Source organism: Lagenorhynchus albirostris, chromosome 18 (assembly GCF_949774975.1).
Source record: "Lagenorhynchus albirostris chromosome 18, mLagAlb1.1, whole genome shotgun sequence".
Lineage (NCBI taxonomy): Eukaryota > Metazoa > Chordata > Mammalia > Artiodactyla > Delphinidae > Lagenorhynchus > Lagenorhynchus albirostris.
Genome location: NC_083112.1, coordinates 16,308,128 through 16,334,998, shown reverse-complemented (window position 1 = coordinate 16,334,998; position 26,871 = coordinate 16,308,128). Strand labels below are relative to the sequence as shown.

General features: G+C 45.3%; 2 protein-coding genes across 3 annotated transcripts in view; one reads left to right on the top strand and one right to left on the bottom strand.

The window, feature by feature from the left end:
• The first annotated feature begins 4,991 nt into the window (after positions 1-4,991).
• SERPINE3 (serpin family E member 3) overlaps positions 4,992-26,871 on the top strand; it is a 32,050-nt gene continuing 10,170 nt past the window's right edge. Inside the window, exons 1-6 of the mRNA XM_060129000.1 lie at positions 4,992-5,128; positions 6,393-6,653; positions 11,689-11,922; positions 13,706-13,909; positions 15,855-16,053; positions 23,252-23,352. Coding sequence (XP_059984983.1) covers positions 6,398-6,653; positions 11,689-11,922; positions 13,706-13,909; positions 15,855-16,053; positions 23,252-23,352 — 994 coding nt within the window. The 5' untranslated portion in view covers positions 4,992-5,128; positions 6,393-6,397. The remainder of the gene's footprint in view (positions 5,129-6,392; positions 6,654-11,688; positions 11,923-13,705; positions 13,910-15,854; positions 16,054-23,251; positions 23,353-26,871) is intronic.
• INTS6 (integrator complex subunit 6) overlaps positions 16,534-26,871 on the bottom strand; it is a 109,910-nt gene continuing 99,572 nt past the window's right edge. Inside the window, exons 19-20 of one of the 2 annotated variants that reach the window (XR_009536729.1) lie at positions 22,567-22,716; positions 16,534-16,717 (exon numbers count right to left, since the gene is read on the bottom strand). The gene's annotated coding sequence lies outside the window, so the exon portion shown is untranslated. Of the gene's footprint in view, positions 16,718-22,347; positions 22,717-26,871 lie in introns of those variants that run through there. The other variant, XM_060128995.1, reaches the window with a different exon arrangement.

Here is a 26,871-nt window from a genome sequence, read left to right as displayed (position 1 = left end):
ATGTCCTTAAATAGGTGAATGGATAAATAAACGGTGGTACAACCGTACAATGGACTATTATTCAGAGATAAAAAGAAATGAGCTATCAGGCTTCCCTGGTGGCGCAGTGGTTAGGAATCCACCTGCCAATGCAGGGGACACAGGTTCGAGCCCTGGTCCGGGAAGATCCCACGTGCCGCGGAGCAACTAAGCCCATGCGCCACAACTACTGAAGCCCGCGTGCCTAGAGCCGGCAACAAGAGAAGCCACCAAAATGAGAAGCCCCTGCTCGCTGCAACTAGAGAAAGCCCGCACGCAGCAACGAAGACCCAATGCAGCCAAAAATAAAATTAATTAATTAATTTTTAAAAAAAGAAATGAGGGCTTCCCTGGTGGCGCAGTGGTTGAGAATCTGCCTGCCAATGCAGGGGACACGGGTTCGAGCCCTGGTCTGGGAGGATCCCACATGCTGCAGAGTGATTGGGCCCGTGGGCCACAGATGAGCCTGTGCATCTGGAGCCTGTGCTCCACAGAGAACAAGAGAGGCAGTGATAGTGAGAGGCCTGTGCACCGCGATGAAGAGTGGCCCCCACTTGCCACAACTAGAGAAAGCCCTCGCACAAAAACGAAGACCCAACACAGCCATAAATAAATAAATAGATTTTTAAAAAATAATAAAAAAATAAATAAAAAAAGAAATGAGCTATCAAGCCACAAAAAAGACATGGGGGAATCTTAAATGCATATTGCTAAGTAAAAGAAGCCTGTCTAAAAGGCTACATACTATAGATTCCAACTATATGACATTCTGGCAAAAGCAAAACTAGGGAGACGATAAAAAGATCAGTGGTTGCCAGAGGTTGCAGGTGGGAGATCGGGAAGGATGAATAGGTGAAGCGCAGAGGATTTTAGGGCAGTGAAACTATTCTGTATGTTACTGCAATGGTGGGCACAAAACATACATTTGACAAAAGCCATTAAACTGTACCACACAAAAAGTCAACCTTAATATAAATTATGGACTCTAATTAATAATGATAACATCAGTTATAACAAATCATACCAGGGCAATATATTAATCACTGGGGAACCTGGTGGGGATTGTCTGATGAAGGGCTTTACAGGCATTCTGTGCTTTCTGTTCAACCTAAACCTGCCTTTAAAAAGTCTATTAATTTTTTTTAAATGGCAATAAAGTATAAAACATGGGAATTTAATCAAGAATGCATACAAGATCTCTATTTTTAAAACGTTAACGTTTTATTAAAGTAGTCTATTACAGAAGATGATTTTAATAGGGAACCCTCTTGCACTGTTTGTGGGAATGTAAATTGGTACAACCACTATGGAGAACAGTATGGAGGTTCCTTAAAAAACTAAAAACAGAGCTACCATATGATCCAGCAATCCCACTCCTGGGCATGTATCTGGAGAAAAACCATAATTCAAAAAGATACATGCACCCCAATGTTTGTTGCAGCACTATGTACAATAGCCAAGACATGGAAGCAACCTAAATGTCCATCAACAGAGGAAGGGATAAAGAAGCTGTGGTACATATATACAATGGAATACTACTCAGCCATAAAAAAGAATGAAATAATGCCATTTGCAGCAACATGGATGGACCTAGAGATTATCATACTAAGTGAAATAAGTCAGACAGAGAAAGACAGGTATCACATATGTGGAATCTAAAAAAATAATACCAATGAACTTATTTGCAAAACAGAAACAGACTCACAGACATAGAAAACAAACTTATGGTTATTGAAGGGGAAAGTAGGGGCAAGGGGTAAATTAAGAGATTGGGATTAACAAATACACACTACTGTATATAAAATAGATAATCAACTAGGACCTACTGTATAGCACAGGGAATTCTATTCAATATTCTCTAATAACCTATATGAGAAAAAAATCTGAGAAAGAATGGATATATGTATATGTATAACTAAATCACTTTTCTATACACCTGAAACTAACAAAACATTGTAAATCAACTAAACTCCAATATACAATAAAATTAATTTAAATGGAAAAAAGATGATTTTAATAAACGGAAAGACATTTTATAGTCTTGGATGCGGTGATTTAATATTATTAAGACATTAATTCATTCCAGAATAATCTGTAGATTCAGTGCCATCATAATCAAATTTTAGTTGGATTTTTTGAAGTATTTAATAAACTGACTTTAATATTGATTTGGAGTAATAAAAGTCTATAGAAAGCTGAATCAACATTGAAAAGGAATGGTAAGGAAGAGGAACTTGCCCTATGACATAATAAGATACATTTCAAAGCCATAGTAATGAAAACAGTTTGATAGAGATAAATGGACCAATGGAATGGACTAGAGAGCTCAGAGACTTAATAGATGAGAGAAGGGGCCTACAAATCAATAGGAAAGGATGATTTGAATACATCAAAATTAAGGATTTCTTTCTAACAAAAGACATCATGAAGATAGTTAATAGATAATGGACAGAAAAGGAGAAGATATTTGTAATATCCAAAATTGACAAGGGATGTATACTAGATATGGACTGCAAACATAAAAAAAAAACCCAACTACAATATAGAAAAATGGTAAAGGATATGAATAGGTCATTTCAGAAAAGGAAACACAAAAATAAGCATACGACGGCATGCTTAAAATCATTGGTGATCACTTAAATGCAAATTAACTCAATGAGATACAATTTTGCACCTATTACACTGGAAAAATAAGAGAGCTGGGAAGTACAAAGTATTGGCAGGAATGTGGGATGTTGATGGAGTGTAGATGGGTTTGAAAGTGTTTGAAAGCCTTATAGTTTATGCCTATAAAAAATCAGGTTGTGAAAAATTAAAAACTATAATTAAAAAGGTGCTGCACCTCATAGCTGCCTGTCTACAGGAGATTCACCATAGCATCCCTGGTGAATGTGGGCAGAGTGGACACACATTATGAGCCAGGAGAGTCTGGGCTGTCCACCAAATGTCTTGGAATCCCACAGCCATGAGGGATTTTAAGAGCCCCGTGGCTCCTGAAAGACACCACCAGAACTGTGGCAAAGAACATGAGCCTTGGCATCAAGGCGGCCCTACGTTCAAACCCAGCTTGGCCTCTAACTAACTGTGGGAACTTGGGCAAGTACCTTGAGCTCTCTGAACCCGTTTCATCCTCTCCAAAATGGCGATAATAATACATTCCGCATAGGACTGTTGTGAGGATTCATTGCAATTATGAATTGAAAGGATATAACAGAGTACTTGGAACACAGTAAGCGCTCAGTAATGTTCACTAGTTTTGTTGTTATAATTATGATAAATATCTTCAGGAATGGAGGCTCCCTGAGCAGTGTAACCAATATCCCAGCAAGGCAGAAACAAGCATGATAACCGCTGCTTAAATGGTCAGAGAACAAAGAGACTTACCCAGGTTCACAGCTGAGCACACACACGAAAAATTGCTGCCCATCTTTCATTTCATTCACACTTTGAAATGTTTAACCTACACAGGAAATATTTTTTGTATGTTAATTTCCCTAGTATTTTTTTCTTGAGAATGTAAAAGCAATTTAGAACGATACATTCTTAGTGTCAGGTAGGAAGGAATGCTAGCAGAAGTCACACAGCTAGACTTTTTTGAATTTGGGAAACCTTTTCATAAGCATCTCCCCAACTCCACCACTGGCAAAGAGTGAATCAGCTTCTGCTCAAATAATTGCAACCACGGGGAACTCACAGCGTTGGGAGACAGCCCTTGCAAGTTACCATGGTCCTCCTCATGGTTGGTTCTTTTTCTTAAAACCGTCAGTATCAACATCAAAAGTCTGCACTCACGGAAAAGACTGCAGGTCCCCTGAGAGCTGAGCCCAAGTTGCTGGTTCACTGCTACATCCACCAGACCTGGCACAGTGCCTTGGAACCTAGTAGGCAAGTAAGAGCTATTGGGTGGATGGATGGATAGATGGGTGGGATGCCAGCTCTGGATGCTGTAGAATAAGTTATACATATTTATTCCCCCACCATACTACAACTTAGAGTTCAAAGCATGCAAGAATGCACTATATCTACATTAAAGATTTGGGGAAATTTCATGTGAAACAGTTCTAGAGGTGTAACTATCCTAAGACATATAAACGATTCTGGGCTTGAGTGTCAACAGTTTACTTTAAAGTGAATTACCCACTGATTACAAGGGTGTGAGTAGTCGTCAGATAAAAAACAGCCTCATTCTTTTTCAAATATTAACTCTAACAGGTGCCTGAGAGAAAATTACTAAATCTTCCAAACCTTCTTCTTTTCTTTAATCATTAACAACATATAACCTACCATGTATTTTGTACTTAATACAATGCCTAAGACCTTAATTGAAATGTATGCAATTCTGAATAGGTCACAAGGACAGACTTTGGATAGAATCTGCTTATTCTTTCCCAAAATGTGCATTTGTGTATTGACAACATGGTCTCTTTCTCAAACTGAGTCATCAGATTTATTAACTGTTGTATCTGAAAAGAACAAGATTGTTAATAGTACTTATAATATTTATTATATTACATATAAATAAGTGCATTCACTTTTATTAATAAATAAGGCAAGTCACCGTGTTCCAAACTGATTGTGCTATATCTTGCATTGGTTTTTTTTTTTTTCTTTTTTGCAGAATGCCATTTGCTAAAAGTTTCAAGTCATGCCCAATGACTGATTTATTGTTTTCTTCACGGGAGGAGGGGAGACGCATTAGGTACCTGGTACCCAGCAAAAGCCCTAATGGCAGAGTTATCAGTGAAATTCCTCATAGTGACAAAGGGCTAGATGAGGGGTTCCTTGCTGGTACAACCAGGTCACAAGCCTAAGAAGGCTTGACGGGTATGGCTGGCTCCCTCCCCAGGGCCTGCTCTGTTTCCGATCTGGGCTTGGCTGGCCGGGCTGTGCTCCTTCCCCTGGCTCTCTGCAGGACCTCAGGCTCCAGGAATTTGGACCGAGTGGTAGAGACATCGCCGACAGAGACGGCAATTGCCAGCTTCCTCCCTATGCTGTCTTGTGATTCAAAGCAGATTCTGCTCCACTGTTTTAAAAGGGGAGCACGTTAACGCTGGAGACCCACGAGAACAGAAACAAGCAAGGAAACTCTGACAGTCCCATACAAGAGTCCGTGAGTAAACAGCTCATCTGCGGTGAACCACTGCTGGGATGTGGTCATGGGGAGCCCAGGGGCATGAAGGTCTGGTTGCTCTGTCCCTGCGGGAGGTGATAGGCGCTTCAAGAGTCCTGGGAACTGGTCATTTCACAATGACCTTGGGCTGGGACCCTCCACCTCCAAACACACACACAGAAAGACCCCCACGTCCATGCACGTCCCTCCCCTTGAGATGCCAAGCCATCCAGGCACTGCCTTTGTGCTTGCCTACAGGATGGAAGAGTTGAGAAAAAGAGGATACTCTTCCACGTGGGGCCTTTATCTGAAATAAACACGTTTGAGTCCAGTGGCTTTACATGCAAATTTCTCATCCTCAAGTGACTTTGGACTGGGCCTCTCTCACACCAATCCTGTCTGACACCAAAGTCAGACAACTTAGCAGAAACTGCTGCAGGCTGTCTGTGTAGCACAGTCACTGAAAACACTTTTTGCTTTACCTTCTTTCCTTTGCATTAATTTCCAACTAATGCACTCTCTTCCTCGAAGGGGTATATTTCTGTAGTAGGAGTTATATTTGTATCATTCTACTCTCTGTGAAAGTGTTCTTTTTTATGAGAATAATTCACATCACAAGAATTCTGATATCCTAGGTACAATTAGCTCATGGCTCGATATTTTAATGTGCATTTATATTCCCAATATCTCATGTACCACCCATAGGAGACCAGGACTGGAGTCATGGGCCTCTTTCTATCCTCATGTTTTCTTAAATGAGCCACTGAGCTCTCTAAACCTCATCATCTCTATATTTACAATATAATAACAGCTACCTTGTAAGATTGTTGTAATGATTAACTGAGAAAATATACTAAATCCTTTTTAACATAGTATATTCTTTGTTGTTACTATTATTAATGATAGACATGGCCCACCTATAAGCTAGCTAAGTACCAAGAAAACTGAGTAGGATGTACTTCTTACATTTATTTTCCAACATAATGGTTTGCTTCTGGTCTGACCAGAGCTTTACCCAAGGTCACACATGTAGTAAGTGACAGAGCAGGCCTAAAATCCAGGCTTTCCAACTCACAGTTTGGTTTCTCAGTATTTCCAATGCAGACACAACAGGATACAGTGAAGCATCCGGTGCGAGTGGACAGGGGTGGGTAACAAGCCAGCTAAGTGACCATCACCCTCAGCCTGTCCCAGCGCCTGATGCCTGCTTCTCTGTAGGATGGACCGGCTCTTGCCTCACTTGCATCTCTTCCCTCCACTGCAGGAACCATGAGGTCTGTCCTGCTCGCTCTCTTCCTCCTTCATGCCTGCCCCGCTGGAGGAGCCAGCGACCTCCCTGAGGACCTGACGTTGCTGAGGACGGAGCTCGCGCTTCGCCTCTACCGGATCGTGGCCACGGACGGCAACCGAACCAACCTGGTCCTCTCCCCCGCCGGCGCGTTCATCCCTCTGGAGCTCCTGCAGTTCGGAGCCCAGGGGAACACCCGGAGGCAGCTGGTCCAGGCCCTGGGGTACACCGTCCACGGTAAGCGGGCCGCTGCTCCCCCTACTCTGCTGCCCACGCCCACTGCCCTGCTCACACTTACCCTCCTCCCGTTCAGGCTGCCCCCAGGGGGCAGGCAGAGAAGGTTGCCCACGGGCAAGTGCGCAGCAGAAGGCACTCAAACTCTGCATCGTTACTCCAGATGATGTTTAAGGTTCCCTCTACTCTAGGTCTGGTGGCAATTTCTCAGTTGCATTTCACAAGCCCTTTCATAGTGCTTACTAGGTGTCAGGATGTGCTTGAAGCACTTTACAAATATAATTTAATTCATTGTCCCAACAACCCTATTGAGGTAGGTAATTATCTCATCAAACCTATTTTAGAGATGAGCCTAGTTAGGCACAGAGAGTACAAGCAACTTGCCCAAGGTCACACAGCTAGGAAGCAGCAGAGTTGGGACTCAAACCCAGGCTGTCTGGCTTCAGAGCTCGTGCTGTTGACCAACCTGCTTTCATAAATCTGTGACTTCAAGACAGGGCCATACCTACTAACATAATTCTATGATTATGGGCTTCAGAACAGCTCTGTCAGGGGCGGCAAGAGCCTCACGAATGCCCGGTCAGCCACGCCTGGCCCACACTCAGGGCCTGGCAAAGCCTGGCCTTGGTCCCAACCTCCCAACTCCATACAAACACAGACACTCGTGCACACAGCTTTTTCCTCTCTTAGAATAAGATGCCAGTAAAAAAGGATGGGAGCTACAATTGTATAAATTAATACTTTTTAGAAAGTGCAGGAACTAATACCAAGACAGTCATGGCAAGAGCTTCCTTTGAGTTGGAATCTTGAGCTGGCAAGTAAAGGTGAGCCCTTCAAACATCAGGCCACGAGGCACCAGCTGTGCGTCCTGTCCCCCTCCATCCGCACCCTGTCCTTTGCCAAAACAATTCTTGTGGGCCTGCTGGCCAACAGACAAATGTGTTTTCTCTCTGGGGATAAGTGAAGACAAACATAAATTATCAAGCTGCATTTTCTTCAGCAAGTATATCACGGAAATGCGCGTATCCATGGAGTCACTCTTGGATCGCCACGTTAGATTCAGTGCAACACAACCCATCAGGTGCTTTTGAGCTCCTGCCGCGTGGGCTGGTATTATGCCAGGAATTTAGCAGCCAGGTATGTAAGGAAACCGCTGAACACAAAAGCTCAGTCTCATAGGAACGATGCGCATAGAAACACATTCTAACACAAGGCGGCGAGTGTACTCATTTGAAATAAGTCAGTACAGGGGAGGGAATGATGTATTCCACGGGCAGATCAGGAAGGCTCCCCAGAAAACATGACACCTGAGTTAGGTTATGAAGAATAAATAGGAATATGAAAGAATATGAAAGAGGGGCGGGCATTTCAGTCTTGAAACAGATTCTCCCAGAAGTCAGGGTTATGGGGAAAGTGAGAAATGCAAGTGCAGTTACCCTGCAGAGAAAGAGAACTGATGACAGTCAATTCTTTGTTTACAGGGACAACCATGGTACCTGGTTAACCAAATATGATGATTAACAGGGTTTCCATAGAGCCCATTCAAGAATTACCAAACTTCCAGAATTGCTTAACGGTCAGACTCTGTGGAACATAATCCCACCTTTTTTTTTCTTACTCATAAATGGCTTCATTATCTTATGGAGCCATGGTTAATTATTCCAAACAGGAATGTGCTGCTTACAGAGCTCTAGTTAATAGAATACCCCTGGATTTTTGTTTGCCACAAAATTGCTCAGAGAATCAGCTGCGTGCTGACTGAAAAACAACCTGCCACTGCCCACCACCCCTTCCCTGGCCCAGCCTTTCTCTTACAAGTGGGTGCAGACCAGGAACATGAACCCACAGTCCAGGGGCTTGAGGCATTGCTCCCGTCTGATCAACAGAGATCCATCCAAGTTCACAGTGGGACCCATGGGCCCTGTCTTCTCGCTGACATCCAGCCAACAGGTGACCACCAGTAGCTTTGCCAGGATCCCCACCTGCTGGTGCTAAAGCACAGCATGAGTTTCAGAACAGGCACCAGTGATATCCCCCCAAAATACCTTTGTTTTCGCCGCATGAAACACACGATTTCCCAATGGTCCAAGTTCGAGGAATTCCCATTGCTTTTCCAGGTAAATTAATAAAGAACGCTTTACAGCTTTCTATTCATCACAAGAATGATGCTGGGAACAGAGGCCTCAGAGATGGAGGTAGCCTGGCCCCTGGGAAAGAATCTTGTTTGATGATGCACATGGACTCACTTTTACAGTTGTTATGTCATTTGGTCCTTAGAGAAATCATATGCAATCGCTAGGCCTCCTAAAGTCCCCATTTTACAAATGAGACAAGTGGTTAATGATTTGGTAAGACTCAGCTCACCCAACAGGCAAGTGGATTCCAGTTCCAGATTTTCTGACTCCAGTCCTATGTTCTTTCCTCAACCCTTTAGCCCCACTGTCAACCACTGAGCCGTTGCAGAAACATATCTAAGCACCTTACCTTCTTGATTTTTCACCAGACTCATCTTCATCACTCTCTCAGCTCAACCAAACCCTTTGCACATCATCCGAAACTTAACCCTCTTTAATCAGCATTACAAATTGCCAACTGAGAATTTTATATACATTAATCTTACAATCCAGAACCCCTCCCCCTGCCCCTGGATTCAGCGTCACGTTCAAGACGTTCAGTTCAGCTAATGTATTGAGAAGGAAGGCTCTTTCCAAGCTGGTGTCTCAAATGAGTTAAAAGGCTGGTCTGCAGCGGGACTCAGGAAAATACCATTTCTTCTAGCACTTTCCTGCCACTCTGCACCATCCCAGGGACCCTCCCTTCAGACCCTCCACCCTCCCCACTGCATTCCTGATCTACCGCAGCCCCCTGGTTTCCCTCCTTCTCGCTCACCATTCTGTTAGAGCCACGCAGCCCCTCCAGCAGGAAGGACAGCTTTGTAGGAGGGGAGGCAGAGGAGACAGGAATTGAGACAGCAGTTTCAAGGGCTGGGGCCGAGGGGGGAGCCGTTTGTCACCACTCACGTCAGTCCCTTTTGCCCCATTACAGACAAGACCTAGGAAACGCAGCAAAACAGGAGGCTTCGTGAGGCTCTCCCGAGCAGAGGAGCAGACTGTTCCCAGCCCACCTGTCCTTCACCAGAGGGTGGGAGTTGGGGGGTGACGCCAGGTTACACTGAGCAAGTTTATTAATTTGCCTGAGCCCCGGCTCCCTCAACTATACGTGGGATCATAATTGCACTTAATTCACAGGGTTGTAGAAAGGGTTAACCATGATCATGCATGTAGAGCATTTAACAGAGTGTGAACACTGTCAACCTTCAGTATCTTTTATTCTGACGCTGTCTGTTCATTCCGGCAGCATCTAGAAAAGCACTTCCAATGTGCTAATGGTAGGGACAAAGCAGGCTCAGGTGGAGACAAGATTTCTCAAGCCTCTTGACTCTGCTAATTGGAAGTGCCTGGCTAGAAGGACAGCTGGTCCTCTGGGCCACAGAGGGTGAGAGGACAGAGAGCTCTGTGACCATCCCCTGAGGTCACGTGACACTGAGGACCACAGAAATGTCTCCGTTCTCCCCTGCAGACAGTCTACATTCTACAGGGACATGATTGCATAAGTACCTATGACCTTCCTCAGTAGAGGAAAACCTGATGGGAATTTTTTTTCATTCACGGCTTTTCTCATTAAAAGAAAAAGCAAGCACTTGAGGAGCAGCACAGTTGTCGACTCCAAGAAGCAGCTTTGGTAGTGAAAGTTCTGTGGAGCAGAACCTGCCCACGACCCCGTTCTGCAGCCCGGTGGCTGGGGACCCTGGGCGGCGCATATTCTGTGTCCCCAGAAGGACTCTGGCCGGCACGTCAGGGGTAGGGGGTCTGCTGCGGCCTCTTGGCCTGGCCTCTGTGACATGAAGGATGGGACACGGTGTGGACGGACCCCCAAGCCAAGACAGAGAGTCACTCTACCTGGCGCCCTGGGAGAGCCAGTAGGGGCAGGGTGGGGCAGGAATAGGGCGCAAAGCCTGGGTGTCACGGGGGAGACTTGTGGGCAGCCACTGGCCCATGCCTAAGACGAAGGGGAGGCCAGGAGGACAAGGGAAGGGCCGTGTTCCAGAGGCAGCCTGCCTGGGAAGGGGTCCTGACTGCTGGAAAAGCCCAGCCTGCACGTCTCAGGAGGGTACTCAACTGTGTCGTGACTCAGCAGCGGGCGAGAGGCCTAGCTCCAGCTCCAGATGCCCAGGGCTGGGGGGAAGAGACCCGTGGTTGTGAACAATAGCATGAAAAAGAAATCTACTATTGACTATGGAGAGAAGGAGGCAATCTCCTGTGTAAGTAGTGAATAACCAGAAGCCCAGCTGCCCTCAGGAAGGTGGAAACCATCGACTCTCTCAAATGCCTATTATTTCCTCAACATTCTTGCAGGTTCTCGCTGACATGAATAATAACGGGCTGTCTGCTGGGGCTCAGGGGGATGAGGGAATGTAGCACTGGGCTACATTTCTGACTCAAGGTGTTTAGGAAGCATAGTCTCTGAGAGGTTGGTAGTGTTTTTCTATCTGACTTAATCCCAGGCTGATTTCTTTCAAATCTAGCATGGTTTCTTCCCCTTCAACTATTTTTTTTTTTTTTTTTTTTTTTGCGGTACGCGGGCCTCTCACTGTTGTGGCCTCTCCCGCTGCGGAGCACGGGCTCCGGACACGCAGGCTCAGCGGCCATGCATGGCTCACCAGCCCAGCCGCTCCGCGGCATGTGGGATCCTCCCAGACCGGGGCACGAACCCATGTCCCCTGCATCGGCAGGCGGACTCTCAACCACTGAGCCACCAGAGAAGCCCTCTTCCCCCTCAACTTTTAATCTGTGGATCCAGGCTAATTCCTGAGCAACTTAGCTATGACTTTACCAATTTTACTGTCTATGGTGGATGAACCGTGGGAAATAAGAGTGGAGCCTCTGGGGTCCCATTCCCATGCAACGTGCAAGCAGAGCTGGGGCTAACTCCTCTCTTACACTCACCATTTTGATTGATCCCAACATCTTTTTTGCAGACCCAAGGGTCAGAGAGTGGCTTCGAGCTGTTTATGCTGCGCTACCCACCGCCGGCCCTGGCGCCAAGCTGGAGCTGACCTGCACCCTCTACGTGCACACGGGGATGCCACTCGCCCCCTGCTTCGTGGAGCAGGTCTCCCGGTGGGCCAACAGCAGCCTGGAGGCAGCCAACCTCAGGGAGCCCAATGGTACCACCATCCTGGCCAACGGATGGGCCCCCAGGCAGACCACAGGTAAAGGAAAACCGTCCACCTTGATGAGGCTAAAGGCGGAGGGCTGAAGAGACAGGTCTCCCCCGTTACTCATCAGAAGCCAGGCGACGGGTACTCAGGCCGCCCTCAATTGCAGAAGCTTCTCCTGTTGGAAGGCCCTACCCTTGAGTGAAGCAAGGCTCACTTTTGGTCCCATTCTGCCCCTCCCCCACCCCCAGAGACACAGGCACACCCAGAAGGGCGCTCTTCAGAGCCTCCCACCCCCAGCCGAGCCCTGCAGGCTTTGTTCCATGCAATGCCCCCCAGCTGTGTTCCCACTGAGCTCTGTTCTCATCCACAGCTAACTCCCTTCATAGCAAGATGCAGTAGGAGCCCCAAAAGTGGTATCTTGGGAATTTAGCTTAAGGAAATACTTGTATGTAATAAGACGTTTAGCCCAGTATTATCAAAGAAAAAGACTGATAAATAACCTACCTGTCCAGCAATTAGGGATGATTCAATAGCACCTACATATCATGCAGCTGTAATTACCATCAAAGATGATGAACATCATTAACATCTACTGAGTGCTCAGTTTATTTAGCTAGCACCCTTCTAAGTGCTCCGTGCCTATTAGCTCAGTTCCCCCTCACAGTAATCCTAAGATCTAAGTGCTATTATTGTCCCCATTTTACAAACGGAGAAACTGAGGCACAGAGAATTGTGCCTCCTGCCCTGCACCCGCAGAGCCAGGATTCTAACCCAGGCAGTCTGGCTCCAGCATCCTTGATGATTACAAAGGTTACACAGAAATAGGGAGAACGTTGAAGTCCCAGTGTTTAAAAGACAGAACAGGGAATACGTACTTTACGAATTGAGAACAATATGTTTGCCGGCAGGAGTGCAGAGTTAAAATGCAGACGTTAAGATCTTTATTGATGAGGAGGTTTCCTCTCTTTCAGTTTTCTCCAACGTTTCACAATGTCTTTCAATTTACTTAAAAACGTTTAACTCCCTATTGCAGCTGTTGTGCTTCTGGGAGACGCAAGGCCACGGTTTGCTGCTATCAACCCCGCGGGCAGGGGTCGGTGCGGCGCCGGGGAACGGATGGTCCTCCGAGAAAGACGGGTAGTTGGTGCCCCGAGACCGGGGCCAGGCTGCTTGGGTTCAAATCCAAGGTCTCTGTCTTGGGTAACTGGGTGGATGGTGACTTTGTAGCTCACAAGTATGAGACCTTGGCCAGCCTATCTGAGTCGTGGTGCCCCATCTTTAAAACCGGACATAACAATAGAGCTGGCAGGGGGAGTTGGGGAGCGTTTGCTAGGCACTGAAAACAGAGCCTAGCGCAAAGTGTGTGTTTAGTAAACGAATAACGAGCTGGAGCAACGTGGCCGCTTGACGAGTGGCCAGCCCGCTCCGGAATTTCAAGCCCATGCCCTGGACGTTGTTGTGTAAACAAAGGCTCTGCCAGGCATGAGGCCCAGCAGCATTTGGGGCCATGGGGGTGGCGGGTAGAGGTGACACTGTGCAGCGTCTCCCATCACAGCGCCCAGTCCCTCCCAGGGGGCTGTCTGAGCTGCGCAGGCCTCGCGCTTCCTGGGAAACGGTCCCAGCCGGAACACAGCTGGAACAAGCCAGGGCATCCCAAGCTGTTCGGAAAAAAATTAAAGCATGGTCTCCAACCACAGCTCGTTACAAACACTACAGTTCCACAACTAAGTACTAAAAAGCAAGCTACAAACCCAATTTCGGGGATGCCTCAGCACCCGGGAGGGTGTGCATGCAGGCGTCAGCATCGCAGCGGTGCTCCGCTCTCTGCTTGCAGGTGAGCGTCCCGGGGGCTCCACCTGGGAGCAAGGCGGCGGCGGCGTGGAGTCCGCACAGCTGGTGCTGGTGAGCACCGTGTCCTTCCAGAGTGCCTGGCGGCACCGATTCGCCTTCTCGGGCACTCAGCTCCTGCCTTTCACCTGTGCCCAGGACGTCGTCCTCCAGGTCCCCATGATGTACCAAACGGCCGAGGTCAACTACGGTGAGCCGCGAGAGCCCGGGAGGGAGCCGTGAGGGCAGGAGGGGAGGCCAGGGCTTTGCTCTGAAAGGATAGGGCTGAGCATCACTGCGATACCCTCAGCTGTGCGGGGCCCACGGAGGAAGGACAGACCAGGGAGCCGGAGACTGTCAGGATAGTGAGGGGGCACACGGGGAAGACAAACCAGATTTCATGCCTGGCCTTTCCTTCCGCGCTGAGTAAAGGGGGGACTTAGTGTGAAACCAAGAATGTCTGGGCAAATCCCTTCGCCTGGCAGTCACTCCCGTAAAATGAACACCGGCCTCAGTGTTCGGTGCTGAGAAAGGATGGAAGGTTGAGAGTCCAGTCTAGAAGGTTCTGGAGAGCATGTCCACCCGAAAGTGCCACTGGCCTGAAATACCAGGGTTCTCTGCCTGCCTACCCTGCCCACTGTCACTCATCCCCCTCGCGGTGGAGGTACGCCAGGCTGCCCCCCATCCCAGCAGACTAGTGAGTGCTGTGGATGCTCCGGTGGGGCCCCAACGAGGCCAGGGAGGGAGGGACCCCGCTGCCCATCCCCCACTGCCCTGCCCCCTACACACCTCCTCTCCCCTGCACCCCACCAAACCCTGGTCTGCAGGTTCAGCTCCCTCCGGCTTGTGGGACTAATTATGTTGTTATTCACTAATTAAGCCAGTGAGACTTGAATCAGTGTTTTAGGAACTTTGGTGTTTAGAAAACTTGCTATCATCCTGGTTTGACTCCATACAGGACCCTTGTGAGTTCTCAGTGAATTTATTCATTAGTTTATTCAACCAGTACTTATTAATTGAGGTCAAGTAAGATGGGAATGAAAGAACGTCTATTGAATAAGTAAAATATACCTTTACAGCAGATTGTAGTTCTTGCTCCTAACATTTCCCCGTCGCTGCTGTGACCCAGGCTGCTTGATCTGTCCGCTGGGCGGTGGCTGGTAGGCAGGCTCTGAGAGGCTCTTGCTTTCCCCAGCGCACAGTGCACAGTGGCTGGCACATAATGGAGGCTGAGCAAATATTTATTGAACAGATACAATAAGGAGTATGAACCATGCCCCTGTCTTTCCCCACTGATCCCAAGATTTTGCCTTAGTGACCCGCCAACTCAGCTGTCCCCTGACATTAAGGCCCAGGCCTCCCCGTCCTCCCGGGGAAGGGATCAGGCCTGGAGCTCCACCCAAGACCGGGGCTGCCACAGACCGCCAGGTCTCCCCAGCCCAGCTGGATGCTGCATGTTACTTGCCCATCTTGCCCTGTCACTGAGTCTGGCCACTGTCTCTGCATTCACCAGCAACCCCTGCCGGGTCTCCTGATCTCTGGCCATCTGGGTCTGCTGCCACCATCCCATCACACGCTTCTGAAATCAGGCTCTGCCCAATGGCCTGGACTTGTCCTCAGCCAGCCATTGCCATTGCCCACAAGCTCCCAGCTGTCCATCCTGAGACCTACAGGGTACAAATTAGACCAAGTCAGATCCAGCCTGGACTCCTGTTTCGTTAGGCCTGGGCAGTGCTTTCGAAATTGAGAAATTTCCCGTGACATCTGGGTTTAGAGCTTTTGTCGAAAGATAGGAACATCTAGCACAAAGAGCCTGGGTCCTGACATGGCAACAAGCCAGGATTGGACTGGCTGCCCCTTTAAGACAGGCTCTCCCGTGTGCCATCCTCCCCACCCTGCCCAGCCGCTGCCGGCCCTGGGGCTCAAGCCCCATGAGAATATCTTAGAGGTGTTCTAGGTCTTAGGAGTAGAAAAGATGGCCACAGCCACCCACAGTCTTCGGCCTCAAACTGCTCCCTGAGGCAGAGGTGGACACTGTGTTTGTTAACAAAATGCATTGTTTCCACTTCTGTGAGCTGGCCCTTCCCGGGGTCTGGCACTGTTAGGTTCCCTGGGCTCCTGGGACAGAACTAACCCCCCATCCGCTGAATCCCCAGGCCAGTTCCAGGACCCCGCGGGCCATCAGGTAGGGGTGCTCGAGCTGCCATACCTGGGAAATGTGGCCAGTCTCCTCCTGTTGCTGCCGAGAGACAGAGACACGCCACTGAGCCACATTGAGCCTCACCTCACAGCCAGCATCCTCCACATCTGGACCTCCAGCCTGAAGAGAGCCAGGATGGACGTGCTCCTGCCCAGGTGAGCAGCTGCGTTGTCATGACGGGGGGCTCTGCAGCCTGCTTCAGTCAGCCAGACCTGGAACCCAGGCGGCCTGACTCGAGGGTCTGTACAGTCACCTTGGAGGCATGTGCCCTAAATCTTATCACATCCTAAGAGTACACAAACATCATTTTCAAAACCAAAGAGGCAAGATCGCTTATGCAGTTGAGCAAATACAGATATAATTCTGATCTGAAGGCCAATTAAAGCATACGAATTCAAGACTTTAAGTCCTTGTGCTGAAAGATTTATTCTTTCTAAATAAAGGTGAGCCTTTCTTTAAGAAAACCCAATGGGTACCAATACAAAACCCCAAGAGGTCAAAAAGTTAAATGATGGTGCTGGATTTTGCTTCTGCAAAACAAAACCTATTTGCAAACCTCATTACTTTACAAAGGATTCCTCAACGAACATCTTTAAGTGATAAGCTTCTCCGGTACATTTGAAATCAGAGTAAATGCGTAATTAATTTGTACACCAGCATCAAGCAAGAAGAGTATCCGAGGGCTCATTTGAAGCATGTGGATTCTTCGTGTGCCTTCCCACTGGCCGCCTTGGGCTCCTCCACTGACCAGGCTGTCAGCAGCGCTGAGCCAGAGGCCTTGGCAGTGGTCCCTCGAGGAGTTAAAAATAAGTCCAGGCACTGGAACAAAAACACACAGAGACCCAGTGAGTGAAGGGCCAAGGTCTAAAGTGGGATCCGGCATAGCGAGGGCAGAAGGTGAACTAAACTCTAAGACAAAGCCTATCTCTCCAAGCGAAATATTTAGACCCCAAATCAAAGTCCAAAGACTGGCTATTTCAACAGATCTCTCTGGCATGGAGCAGAAGCAGCCCTGATCTTTCTGTTATGTTTGAGAGAAGCTCAGCAAAGGAGGAAGAGCGTTCAAGGCTAAAAGTGGAGAGAAAATGCAGCCAGGTGCAGGAATTTGCTACAGTCTTTTTGAGCGTATGAGGCAGATGGCTGGCCTTGTCCTGGAGCAGCTGGTATAAGGAAGAGGCCCCAGGGAGGTGCCTAGCTCCACTGCGAACTCTTCACTGGTGCTGAATCTGCCTTTAGAACTTGCAAACCCTTGAGGAATGATCCTAAAAAACTTTGGAGGACAGAGAAGGGACAGGAAGGCAGAGGTCATAGTAACCCAAGTATTGCTTCACACTTGACCTCATCCACATTAAAAATAATAATAATAATCTCCCTGAGACTGCCTGCTGTCTGAGAAGGATAGAAGATTTTAGGGAAATAAAACTCCCCTTCCCTTTTAGGGCTATTTCACAAGCAAAACTAACCAAGTTTTAAAAAACTAGCTTTAAGCCCTTTAGGGAATAAAGAAAGAAGTAAAAACTATTTTAGGTCTAGATTTGGGTACGAAACTTTGGACCATGGTAGACGCAAGTCAGCTTTTGGGCAAGAATTTTCCTCTAGTTCCACAAATCATTGATTCATCACTTAGTATGACCTGCTCTAAAGTCAGCCTGCATATTTTACTTAGCAAGAGCAAAATCTAGGGCACTCTGTGGGTAGCCAGGCAAAAATTGTATGGCAATGACGTGAGCCTTCCGGTTAAACATCACCAAGCAGTACATCAGTAGATTCTGGATGAATTATGATATCTACCTTCCAAGGTAAACTTTTATTTATAAAGAAATAAAATGGAATATATAAGGACTGTCAGTCTTCATCAGGAACATTATCATACCAAAAGAATAATCAAGAAAACCCACCAGAAAGACTAATTATGTCAAATATATATTTGTTTAATGAGTAAAACACTTAGTTTTTAGGTCAACAAAGTGGGAAGCCAAACCATGAGCATTTTTTTCTTATGTTAGACATGATATGTGCATTTTCTTAAACCCACCAGATCTCATATATCCCAAATGAGCTTGCCCTTCCTTCAAGGAGCTGCTGATCATCATCATGGGCATTTTGTGCTTTTCTAAGGGTGTTTTCTTTCTTCCTTTTTAAATTGAGAGATAATTCACATGCCATAAAACCCATTCTTTTAAACGGATTTACAATTAAAGTGTACAATGCAGAGGTTTTTAGTATATTTGCAAAGTTGCGCAACCATCACCACTATCTAATTCCAGAACATCGTCATCACCTCAAAAAGAGACTCCACACCCTTTAGCAGTCACTCGCATCCCCCTCGCCCCAGCCCTAGGCAATCCACTTTCTCTCTCTGTGGATTTGTCTTTTCTGGACATTTCATGTAAATGAAATTTTGCAATACATGGCCTTTTGTGTCTGGCTTTTTTCACTTGGCATAATGTCTTCAAGGTTCATTCTTGCTGTAGCCTGTGTCAGTACTTCATTTTTTTTTTTTTATAAATTTATTTATTTATTTATTTTGGGCTGCGTTGGGTCTTCTTTTCTGTGCGAGGGCTTTCTCTAGTTGCGGCGAGTAGGGTCCACTCTTCATTGCGGTGCGCGGGCCTCTCACTGTCGCGGCCTCTCTTGTTGCGGAGCACAGGCTCCAGACACACAGGCTCAGTAGCTGTGGTGCACGGGCTTAGTTGTTCCGCGGCATGTGGGATCTTCCCAGACCAGGGCTCGAACCCGTGTCCCCTGCATTGGCAGGCAGATTCTCAACCACTGCGCCACCAGGGAAGCCCTTAAGAAATTTCTTTTTTTTTTTTTTTTTTGTGGTACGCGGGCCTCTCACCGTTGTGGCCTCTCCTGTTGCGGAGCACAGGCTCCAGACGCGAAGGCTCAGCGGCCATGGCTCATGGGCCCAGCCGCTCCGCGGCATGTGGGATCTTCCCAGACCGGGGCACGAACCCGTGTCCCCTGCATCGGCAGGCGGACTCTCAACCACTGCGCCACCAGGGAAGCCCCAGTACTTCATTCTATTTTATGGCCAAGTAATATTTCATTGTGTGGATATACTACATTTGATTTACTCATTCATCCACGTATAGACATTTAGGTGCCAAGACACTTTTTGGCTTGTTTCTGTTTTTTGGCTGCCACAAACATTTGTGCACATTTTTGTGGCTATAGATTTTCAATTATTTTGGGTATATACCCTAGGAATGGAATTACCGGGTCACGTGTTAGCTCTACACTTTACAGTTTGAGGAACTACTAGACAGTTTTCTAAGTAGCTGCACCATTTTACACTCCCACTAGCAATGTATGAGGGTTCCAGGTTCTCCATATTCTTGTCAACACTTGCTATTGTCCTTTTTTTCCCTAAGACCCTCTTCATGTTTAATGGGTACAGAGTTTCAGTTTGCGATGATGAGAAAGTTCTGGAGTGGATACTGGTGATGATTGGACAACAATGTGAATGTACTTAACACCACTGAATTATACACGTAACATTGTTAAAATGGTAAATTTTATATAATGTATGTTTTACCATAATTTTTTTAAAGGCCCCTCTTTATGGAGGCAAGGGAGATAGGGAAAGGGCAAGGACTGCCTTCCCAAATTGTGAATTAAAAAGTAGGGATGTTATAAAGCTTGCACTCAGGAACTGTGTCGTTATTCTTAGTTACATTAGTCAGGATGCGTTCACCTCCTCTGCCCTTCAGCAATGCCCTCCTCTGTGCTTTGGCCTCCTCCTCAGGCTGGGGGCAAGTCACTGCAGCCTGGGTGACCTCACAACTGTGTGTGACAACAGCTGTAGGGGGAATCCCCTGTCTTTTTGATTAGAGCCATTATGGCACGTGAAGTGGTCTCTCAGTCTGACTTTCATTTATATTTCCCTAAAGACTACTAATGTCAACAATGTTTTCATGTGCTTGTTGGCCATTTATATATCTTTTTTGGAGAAATATCTGTTTGAATTCTTCGTTCATTTTTAAATCGGTTATGTGTCTTTTTATTGTTGAGTTACAATAGTTCTTTCTATATTCTAGATACTAGCTCCTTATTGGATACATGATTTGTAAATATTTTCTCCCATTTTGTGGGTTGTTGTCTTTTCACTTTCATAATGGTGTCCTTTGAAGCACAAATGTTTTTATTTTGATAAAGTTTAATCTATTTTTGTTGTTTCTTGTGGGTTTTTTTGGTGTCATACCTAAGAAACCATTGCTTAACCAAGGTCACATAGATCTGTGTCTATGTTTTCTCTAAGAGTTTTCTAGTTTTCACTTTTATATTTAGGTCTTTGATCCATTTTGAATTAATTTTGGGTATGGGATGAAGTAGAGGTCCAACATCATCCTTTGCATGTGGCTTTCCAGTTGTTTCAGAGCCATTTATCGAAAAGCGTATTCTTTCTTCCCATTGAATTTTCTTGGCACCCTTGTCAAAATCAATTGGCCATAAGTGTATAGGTTTATTTCTAGACTTTCAATTTTATTCCATAGGCACAAATATCTATACTTTTGCCAGTACCACACGCACCCTTGACTGATTACTATAGCTTTTTAATATGTTTAGAAATCAGCAAGTGTGAGTCCTTCAACTTTGTTTTTCTTTTTTAAGATTGTTTTGGCTATTCTGGGTCCCATGCATTTCCATATGAATTTTAGGATCAGCTTATCAGTTTCTGCCAAATAAACAGATAGAATTTGGTAAGGATTTTCTTGAATCTATAGATTAATTTGGGGAATCATTTCTTTATAACAACATTAGGAGTTTTAACCCATGAACACAAGATGTGTTTCATTTTATTTAGATTTTCTTTAGTTTTTTCCAACAATGTTTTGTAGTTTTCAGTGTACAAGTCTTGCACTTCTTTCATTAAATTTATTTCTAAGTATTTTGTTCCTTTTTGATGCTATTTTAAATGGGATTTCATTTTCAGATTGTTCATTGCTAGTATAAAGAAACACAGTTGATTTTTGTATCTTGATCTTGTATCCTGCCACTTTGATGAACTCACCTATTAGTTCTAATAGTTTTTTCTGTGTGTGTGTGTGTGTGTGTGTGTGTGTGTGTATTCCTTAGGATTTTCTATATACAAGACCAAGTCATCTGTGAATAGATAGATCTTTACTTCTTTCTTCTGATTCTGGATGCATTTGCTTTCTTTTTCTTGCATAAGCGCCGTGCACACCCTTCAGTACAATGTTAAATAGAAGTGAACATCCTTATCTTGTTCCTGATCTAGGGGGAAAGCATTCAGTCTTTCACCGTTAAGGATGATGCTAGCTGTGGGAGTTTTATAAATGCCCATTTTGAGGCTGAAGAAGTTCCCTTCTATCCCAAGTTTGTTGAGTGGTTTTTGATTTTATGAAAGAATTCTAGATTTTGTCAAATGCTTTTTCTGCATCTCTTGAAATGATCACGTGGCCCTTGTCCATTATTTCATTAATATGGTGTTTTACCTTGATTGATTTTCATATGTTGAACCCACCTTGCATTTCTGGGATAAATCCCACTTGCTCATGGGGGATTTATATGTTGCTGGATTCAATTTGCTAGTATTCTGTTGAGGATTTTTACGTCTATATTCATAAAGGACATTGGTCTGTCGTTTTCTTGTGATATCCTTGTCTGGTTTTGGTAAAGGGTATTTTTTTTTAACTCAGGATATTTTTGTAGCATTTCTTCTGGACTGGCCTTCGTAGCCATACAAAAAACAAATCACTGTCGTCTTTCATAGTCATACCTCGCTTTTACTGTTGTCTTTAGTTACTAAAAGTGATATTACCCAGTTTTATCACCTACCATAACCACCATACTTGGCTTCAAATGTGCCTTAGCTCTTTCTCAGTATCACTGCAAAACAATAAAACCACAGTGGTAACAATAAAGTACATGAGCTGCACTGGGCATTGTCCTGAAGACTTTACAAGGACTGTTTTATTTAATCTTCACAAAGCTAAGAACTAAGCACTAGTTTTAGGCTCGTTTCACAAGCAAGGAAACTGAGGCAAAGAGAGGCAAAGTAACTTGCCCTGGGTCCCTCAGGTAGTAAGAGGCTGAGCCAGCTTTCAGACCCCGGCACTGGATTCCCAAGTTCATGTTCTTAACCACTGTGTTTCAACATTGAGAGTTCTCAAAAGAAGGCAGTTTAAGGAAGAAAATTTCAGAAAAGGTGATCCAAAACTTTTTTGAGAAATATCATCATACTTAGAGAAAGCTTGTGCCTTTTTTTGAAACTATTGAACAGATTCAAAACTCACATATACGAGAAAATCTGATTCCTTTGTTTAAAATATTGGTTACATTGTCTTGTATGGCAGTGAGGAACTTTGATATTGTGCAGTATTTTTATTCTCCTACAAGTTCCGCATGGTTTATAGAAACGACCATCTAAATTCCATTTTGAACTTTTTTATTCTCAAAGAAAAATAATGTCAGCTGTCGTTTTAAAGGCTCCTTCAGCGTTAAAGTTTTAAATGCCTTGCCCTTGAAGAAACATGAGGAAGTTGGCATGCTGATTCTTCCCGCTCTCGGGACTTGCTAGGAAAACCAAAGACCCACGCTGCACACAACAAACATGAAAATATGTTGTATCAAAGATAAACACATTAAATGAGACACTCTATCAATTGGCAGTTAGTCAACAACTTCTTTTCTGCACCTACTGTGTGTGAGAAGCCACCCGGGATGCGAGGTAGTGAAGTGTAGACGCCAAGAGCACAGGTTCTGTGCTCAGCCGCATCTGAGCTCCACCACGTACTCAGGACGTCCTCTTGGGCAAGCTTCTTAAACTCTTTAAGCCTCAGTTTTCTCATCTGTAAAATGAGGATAATAATAACATAGTTACGTGAAGATGAAATGAGAGTATGCACATAAAGTACTTGCTGTAGTGCCTAGCACACAGTAAGCACTCATTAAACATTAATTATTATGAGGAACTAAAAACTGACCAGGCTCTCTTCTCAAATAGTTTACAGTATCATAAATAACAGTAACAGGAAGCAGAATGTTCTATACATCAGTAGAACAAACGAAGTGTTTAAAGGGGCCTTAAGAACTGACCGTTACAAAACAGCTGGGGAAGAGGAGGGGTAACAACTGATCTGAGCTTAGAGGAAAGGTCTCAAGGGAGACCTGGAAAAAACAGCAGAAGCAAAGGTCCAGAGTTGGGAGAGAGTGCTGTGTGGTCAGATTAGTCAGGGGGTCGGGGGTCTGGGAAGGAGCAATGACAGATGAAGCTGGAAATGAGCCTGACTTTCAAGTGAGGGGGTTTGGTTGTCATGTGATGTGTATGAAAGTCCACTGAGTGAGAATTTTAAGTGAAAGTTGATGGTTTGTTTTGTTTTTTAGGTTTAGGATCCAAAATCATTTCAACTTGAAAAACATTTTATATTCCTGGGGAGTTACCGATCTCTTCGACCCACTCAAAGCTAACTTGAAAGGAATTTCAGGTAACATCAGTTCTTCTTCCAAGCTTATTAGCATTGTGTTTGGGGCAGTTTCTAATCAGTAATCATGCACTGATTAAGGGATTCTCATCTACAGAGCCTTCAGAGGTAAACAGCCAGAGGTAACGTCATTTAAAAGAATTTAAAAAGTGCTTTGTTTTACATAAGAATTTGTTGCTTCAGATAACAGATTTGGGTTGGACTTTGTTGAGGAGGGGGTGTTTCTTGAGACCACCTCTAAGCACTGTTTTCAGATGCCATCTTCAGAGTAAAGTCAGTGACCGCAGGATACAATACAACTCCCCTCCTCTGCCTGGCATGACTAGGAGATGCCAGAGACATTGGTGCAACAGAGCCCTTCGTTCTGACCTCCTGCTGTCCTGATGGCCTCACGGTCACTCTGTTTCTACCTCCCCTCCCTCCCTTCCTGTACCTCTCTGTCCTCTTCTAATGAGCTAACCTCGGAACTTACCCTCATCCATCCAACTTCCTTTCTTCAAATTACTCATCCATCTACAACCTTGCCTTAAAATGTCCTCCCTCCCAGAGTCTATATTCAATTTCTTGGCTTGTAGTAGACAAGCTACTCCTAATCAATAGGATCTGTATTCATGTATGGTCTGACAGACTTACATCTACCGTTAAAAGAGAGTGGAATGCCAGAACCTTATCTTCCAGAATCCTCTCAGGAGACCACTGGCTGAACTATTGCCAACTCCAAAGGCTCAGGTTCATTTCTGCTCTGGATGGTACATTATCTATACGAAGATGACACTGGGGCAGGCACAGCCGTTGGCCTTGATGTTTTCCTTGCCTGATGAGCTTGTGAAATCTCTGTTTTGAATGCTAGAACCTCATAGCACAGATAAGTTTTCTAAAGGCTTGCTCAGTTTCTTTAAGCAATCACAGAAAAACATGGGAGTTTGGTCCACAAGAGAAGGCTCAGCTTGGGCATTAGATGTGACCAGTTAGACTACATGGCACATCAAATAAAACGCAGGAGGAAGGATCTATTCTAGATTGTTTATAATCCACCAGCTCTGAACTCATTGCTGAAACAAAGAGACAAGCAAGGTGATAGTCCAGTTTGGGTACAGTGCCCCAACAATGCTTGCCACACAGTGGATATCCAGTAAATCCTGTTGACTTTGTTGAATGACTCTACCAGAAATTTTGCCTGGTGACACAGACATAATCTAGCACTGCCAGGAAAAGAGGAAGATTAGAGCAAAAGGATGAGAAGCAAGGAAGGAGCAAGGGATGAAGAACTTGAGTGCACTGTCTTTAATAACCTGCAGAATCCAATCACAGTATCTTTTTGTGGCTCTGGAGCTCAGCTATGGCATTCCTGTTTTGATCATCCTAGTTCAAAACTTTGGGGCTGTTCTGACCTTTTCTTCCACACCACTACATTCAAGTAATCACTGTGACTCACTGCTCCTTCCTGGTTCCCAAACCTCTCTGACTTTATGTCTTAGAAGTGCATCCTAAAATGCAGTCAGTTCTGTGTCCTCAAACAGGACTGAGCGCAACCCACATCGTGCAGTTCCCCTATTGGTAAAGACTTCTGAGGCCCATAGCTCCTTTGATAAGATCTAACAAGCAGCTTAGCTTTAAAAAGAACCTTTTAAAATACCTGACCTCTTGTTTTATAATGCAATTAAAGCCTACTTATATTTGCTCCAATCAGCAGAAATATAGGCTCATGGATCTGGCTTGTTAAATAACTATCAAGCAGTTACCATGCACCAAGTGGGAAGCTTGCATGCATGTTTCCTACAGATAAAACACATCCACCTTACAATCTTCTCCCATAAAGTTTTGTTCCTCTAATGCAGGGGTCACCAAATGATGGCCCACCACCTCTTTTTATAAATAAAGTTTTATTGAAACACAGCCACTCCCATTCATTTACAAATCATCCGTGGTTGCTTTCCTGCTATAATGGCAGAATTGAGATGTTGCAACAGATGCCACATGGTCTGCAATGGCTAAAATATTTAATATCTGGCCTTTTACAGATAGAGTTTGCCAACTAAAATATCGCTTTCCAATGCTGTTCTTTAAACACACTCAAAAGACAAGTCACTTCTGTGCCCAAGTAAGCTGTTGACTTAATTCTGGAGACATGGCCACTGAATCTCACTAACAAATCGTCGTATCATGCCTGAATGGGGTATCCACCACCCACCTCACATCTTACTTGCGGAAATGAAATTCCTTATCATATAGCAAAGCAGCATTAGAGAGCTTGTCAGAGAGTAAATGATCAGAAAATGCTGGCCTCCCATCTTACCATTAACAAAGGGTTGCAAACAGTTTTGTGCTATTGATGGAAACTAAACAACCACAGGGAACATTTGGCTTTTTCTTTCCATTTGGTTCCAAAGCCCAGTATCATTTTACTCAAGTTCCCCTGCTCCGTTTAAAAGTCACTCATCTCTCCTTTCATGGCATCAGATCCTTTTTTGGCTGCGTGATGAACTTGCTTGATATCATTTCAAGGCCCAACTGAGACCAGGGTATAATTTTCCTCCCCAGACAACCTTGACACTACATGTTATGAAGCTTTTAAGAATAATTCCAGTTTCACTTACACTAAAGACATCAGCTAGAGATACCCTTTTCGAGCAATCCCACTTCCTATAGGATCATCAGGCTTTGATACCAACCCATGCTTCCTAATCCAAGAAATACTCCTTGTGCACCAACTTGAAACTTTGAAGAAACTGTCTTATTCTTGACTTTTGTAAGTGAATAGTTTTCAATCTCTGCTCATGAAGAAGTACAAGTTCCCTTTTACTATGATGTGAATGAGGAAACCAGCCACAGTTGTTTGGTTGTGTACTGAAGTTAACTTATGCCATACCAGATGACTGGGCAGAGCTGCAGTAGGTCATCAAGATGGCAACATAGGTCATTCCCGACTTCAGTCCCTTTCTCAAGAAGACCAACTAGCAACTATCCATAGACAAGTCACCATTGTGGAAATACCCCCACCAGGAGGTGAGGCTGAAGCACCCCTCTGAAACACAGAGCCTGAGAAGGACCACATTAGAAAGGTAAGAGGAGTGGCTACACTCTGACCACATCACCCCTCCTCCAGGCTGACACAGCACTAGATCTATGGTTTCTCCAGTGGGAAAAGAGAGCCCAAGGTAGACATTCAATGTTGCAGGACACATCCTGGTAGGCCCTCTCAGGTCTCTGATCTCAGAGGATCAGATAAGAAATGGAGAAGAGGGGCAAAGCTTATAGCAATCGGCACTCAAACCTTATTAGACCATATTGCAGTGGCACCTGAGCAAAGACCCCAGCCAGCAGCCGTGCCCATCTGCAGAGCCAAGCCAGTGGCCCCATCTGGCCAGAGGGCTCAGTCGGCAGTTCTGTGATCTGGGTCTCCAGTCAAAGGGCCATACTCCCAACCCACCCAGGCAGGAAAGCAAATTCACAGCCCAACCCAACTGCCAAGCATAGCCTCAAGTCCTGCTCATCCAGGAAGCCTGGCCAAAGAACCCAGAT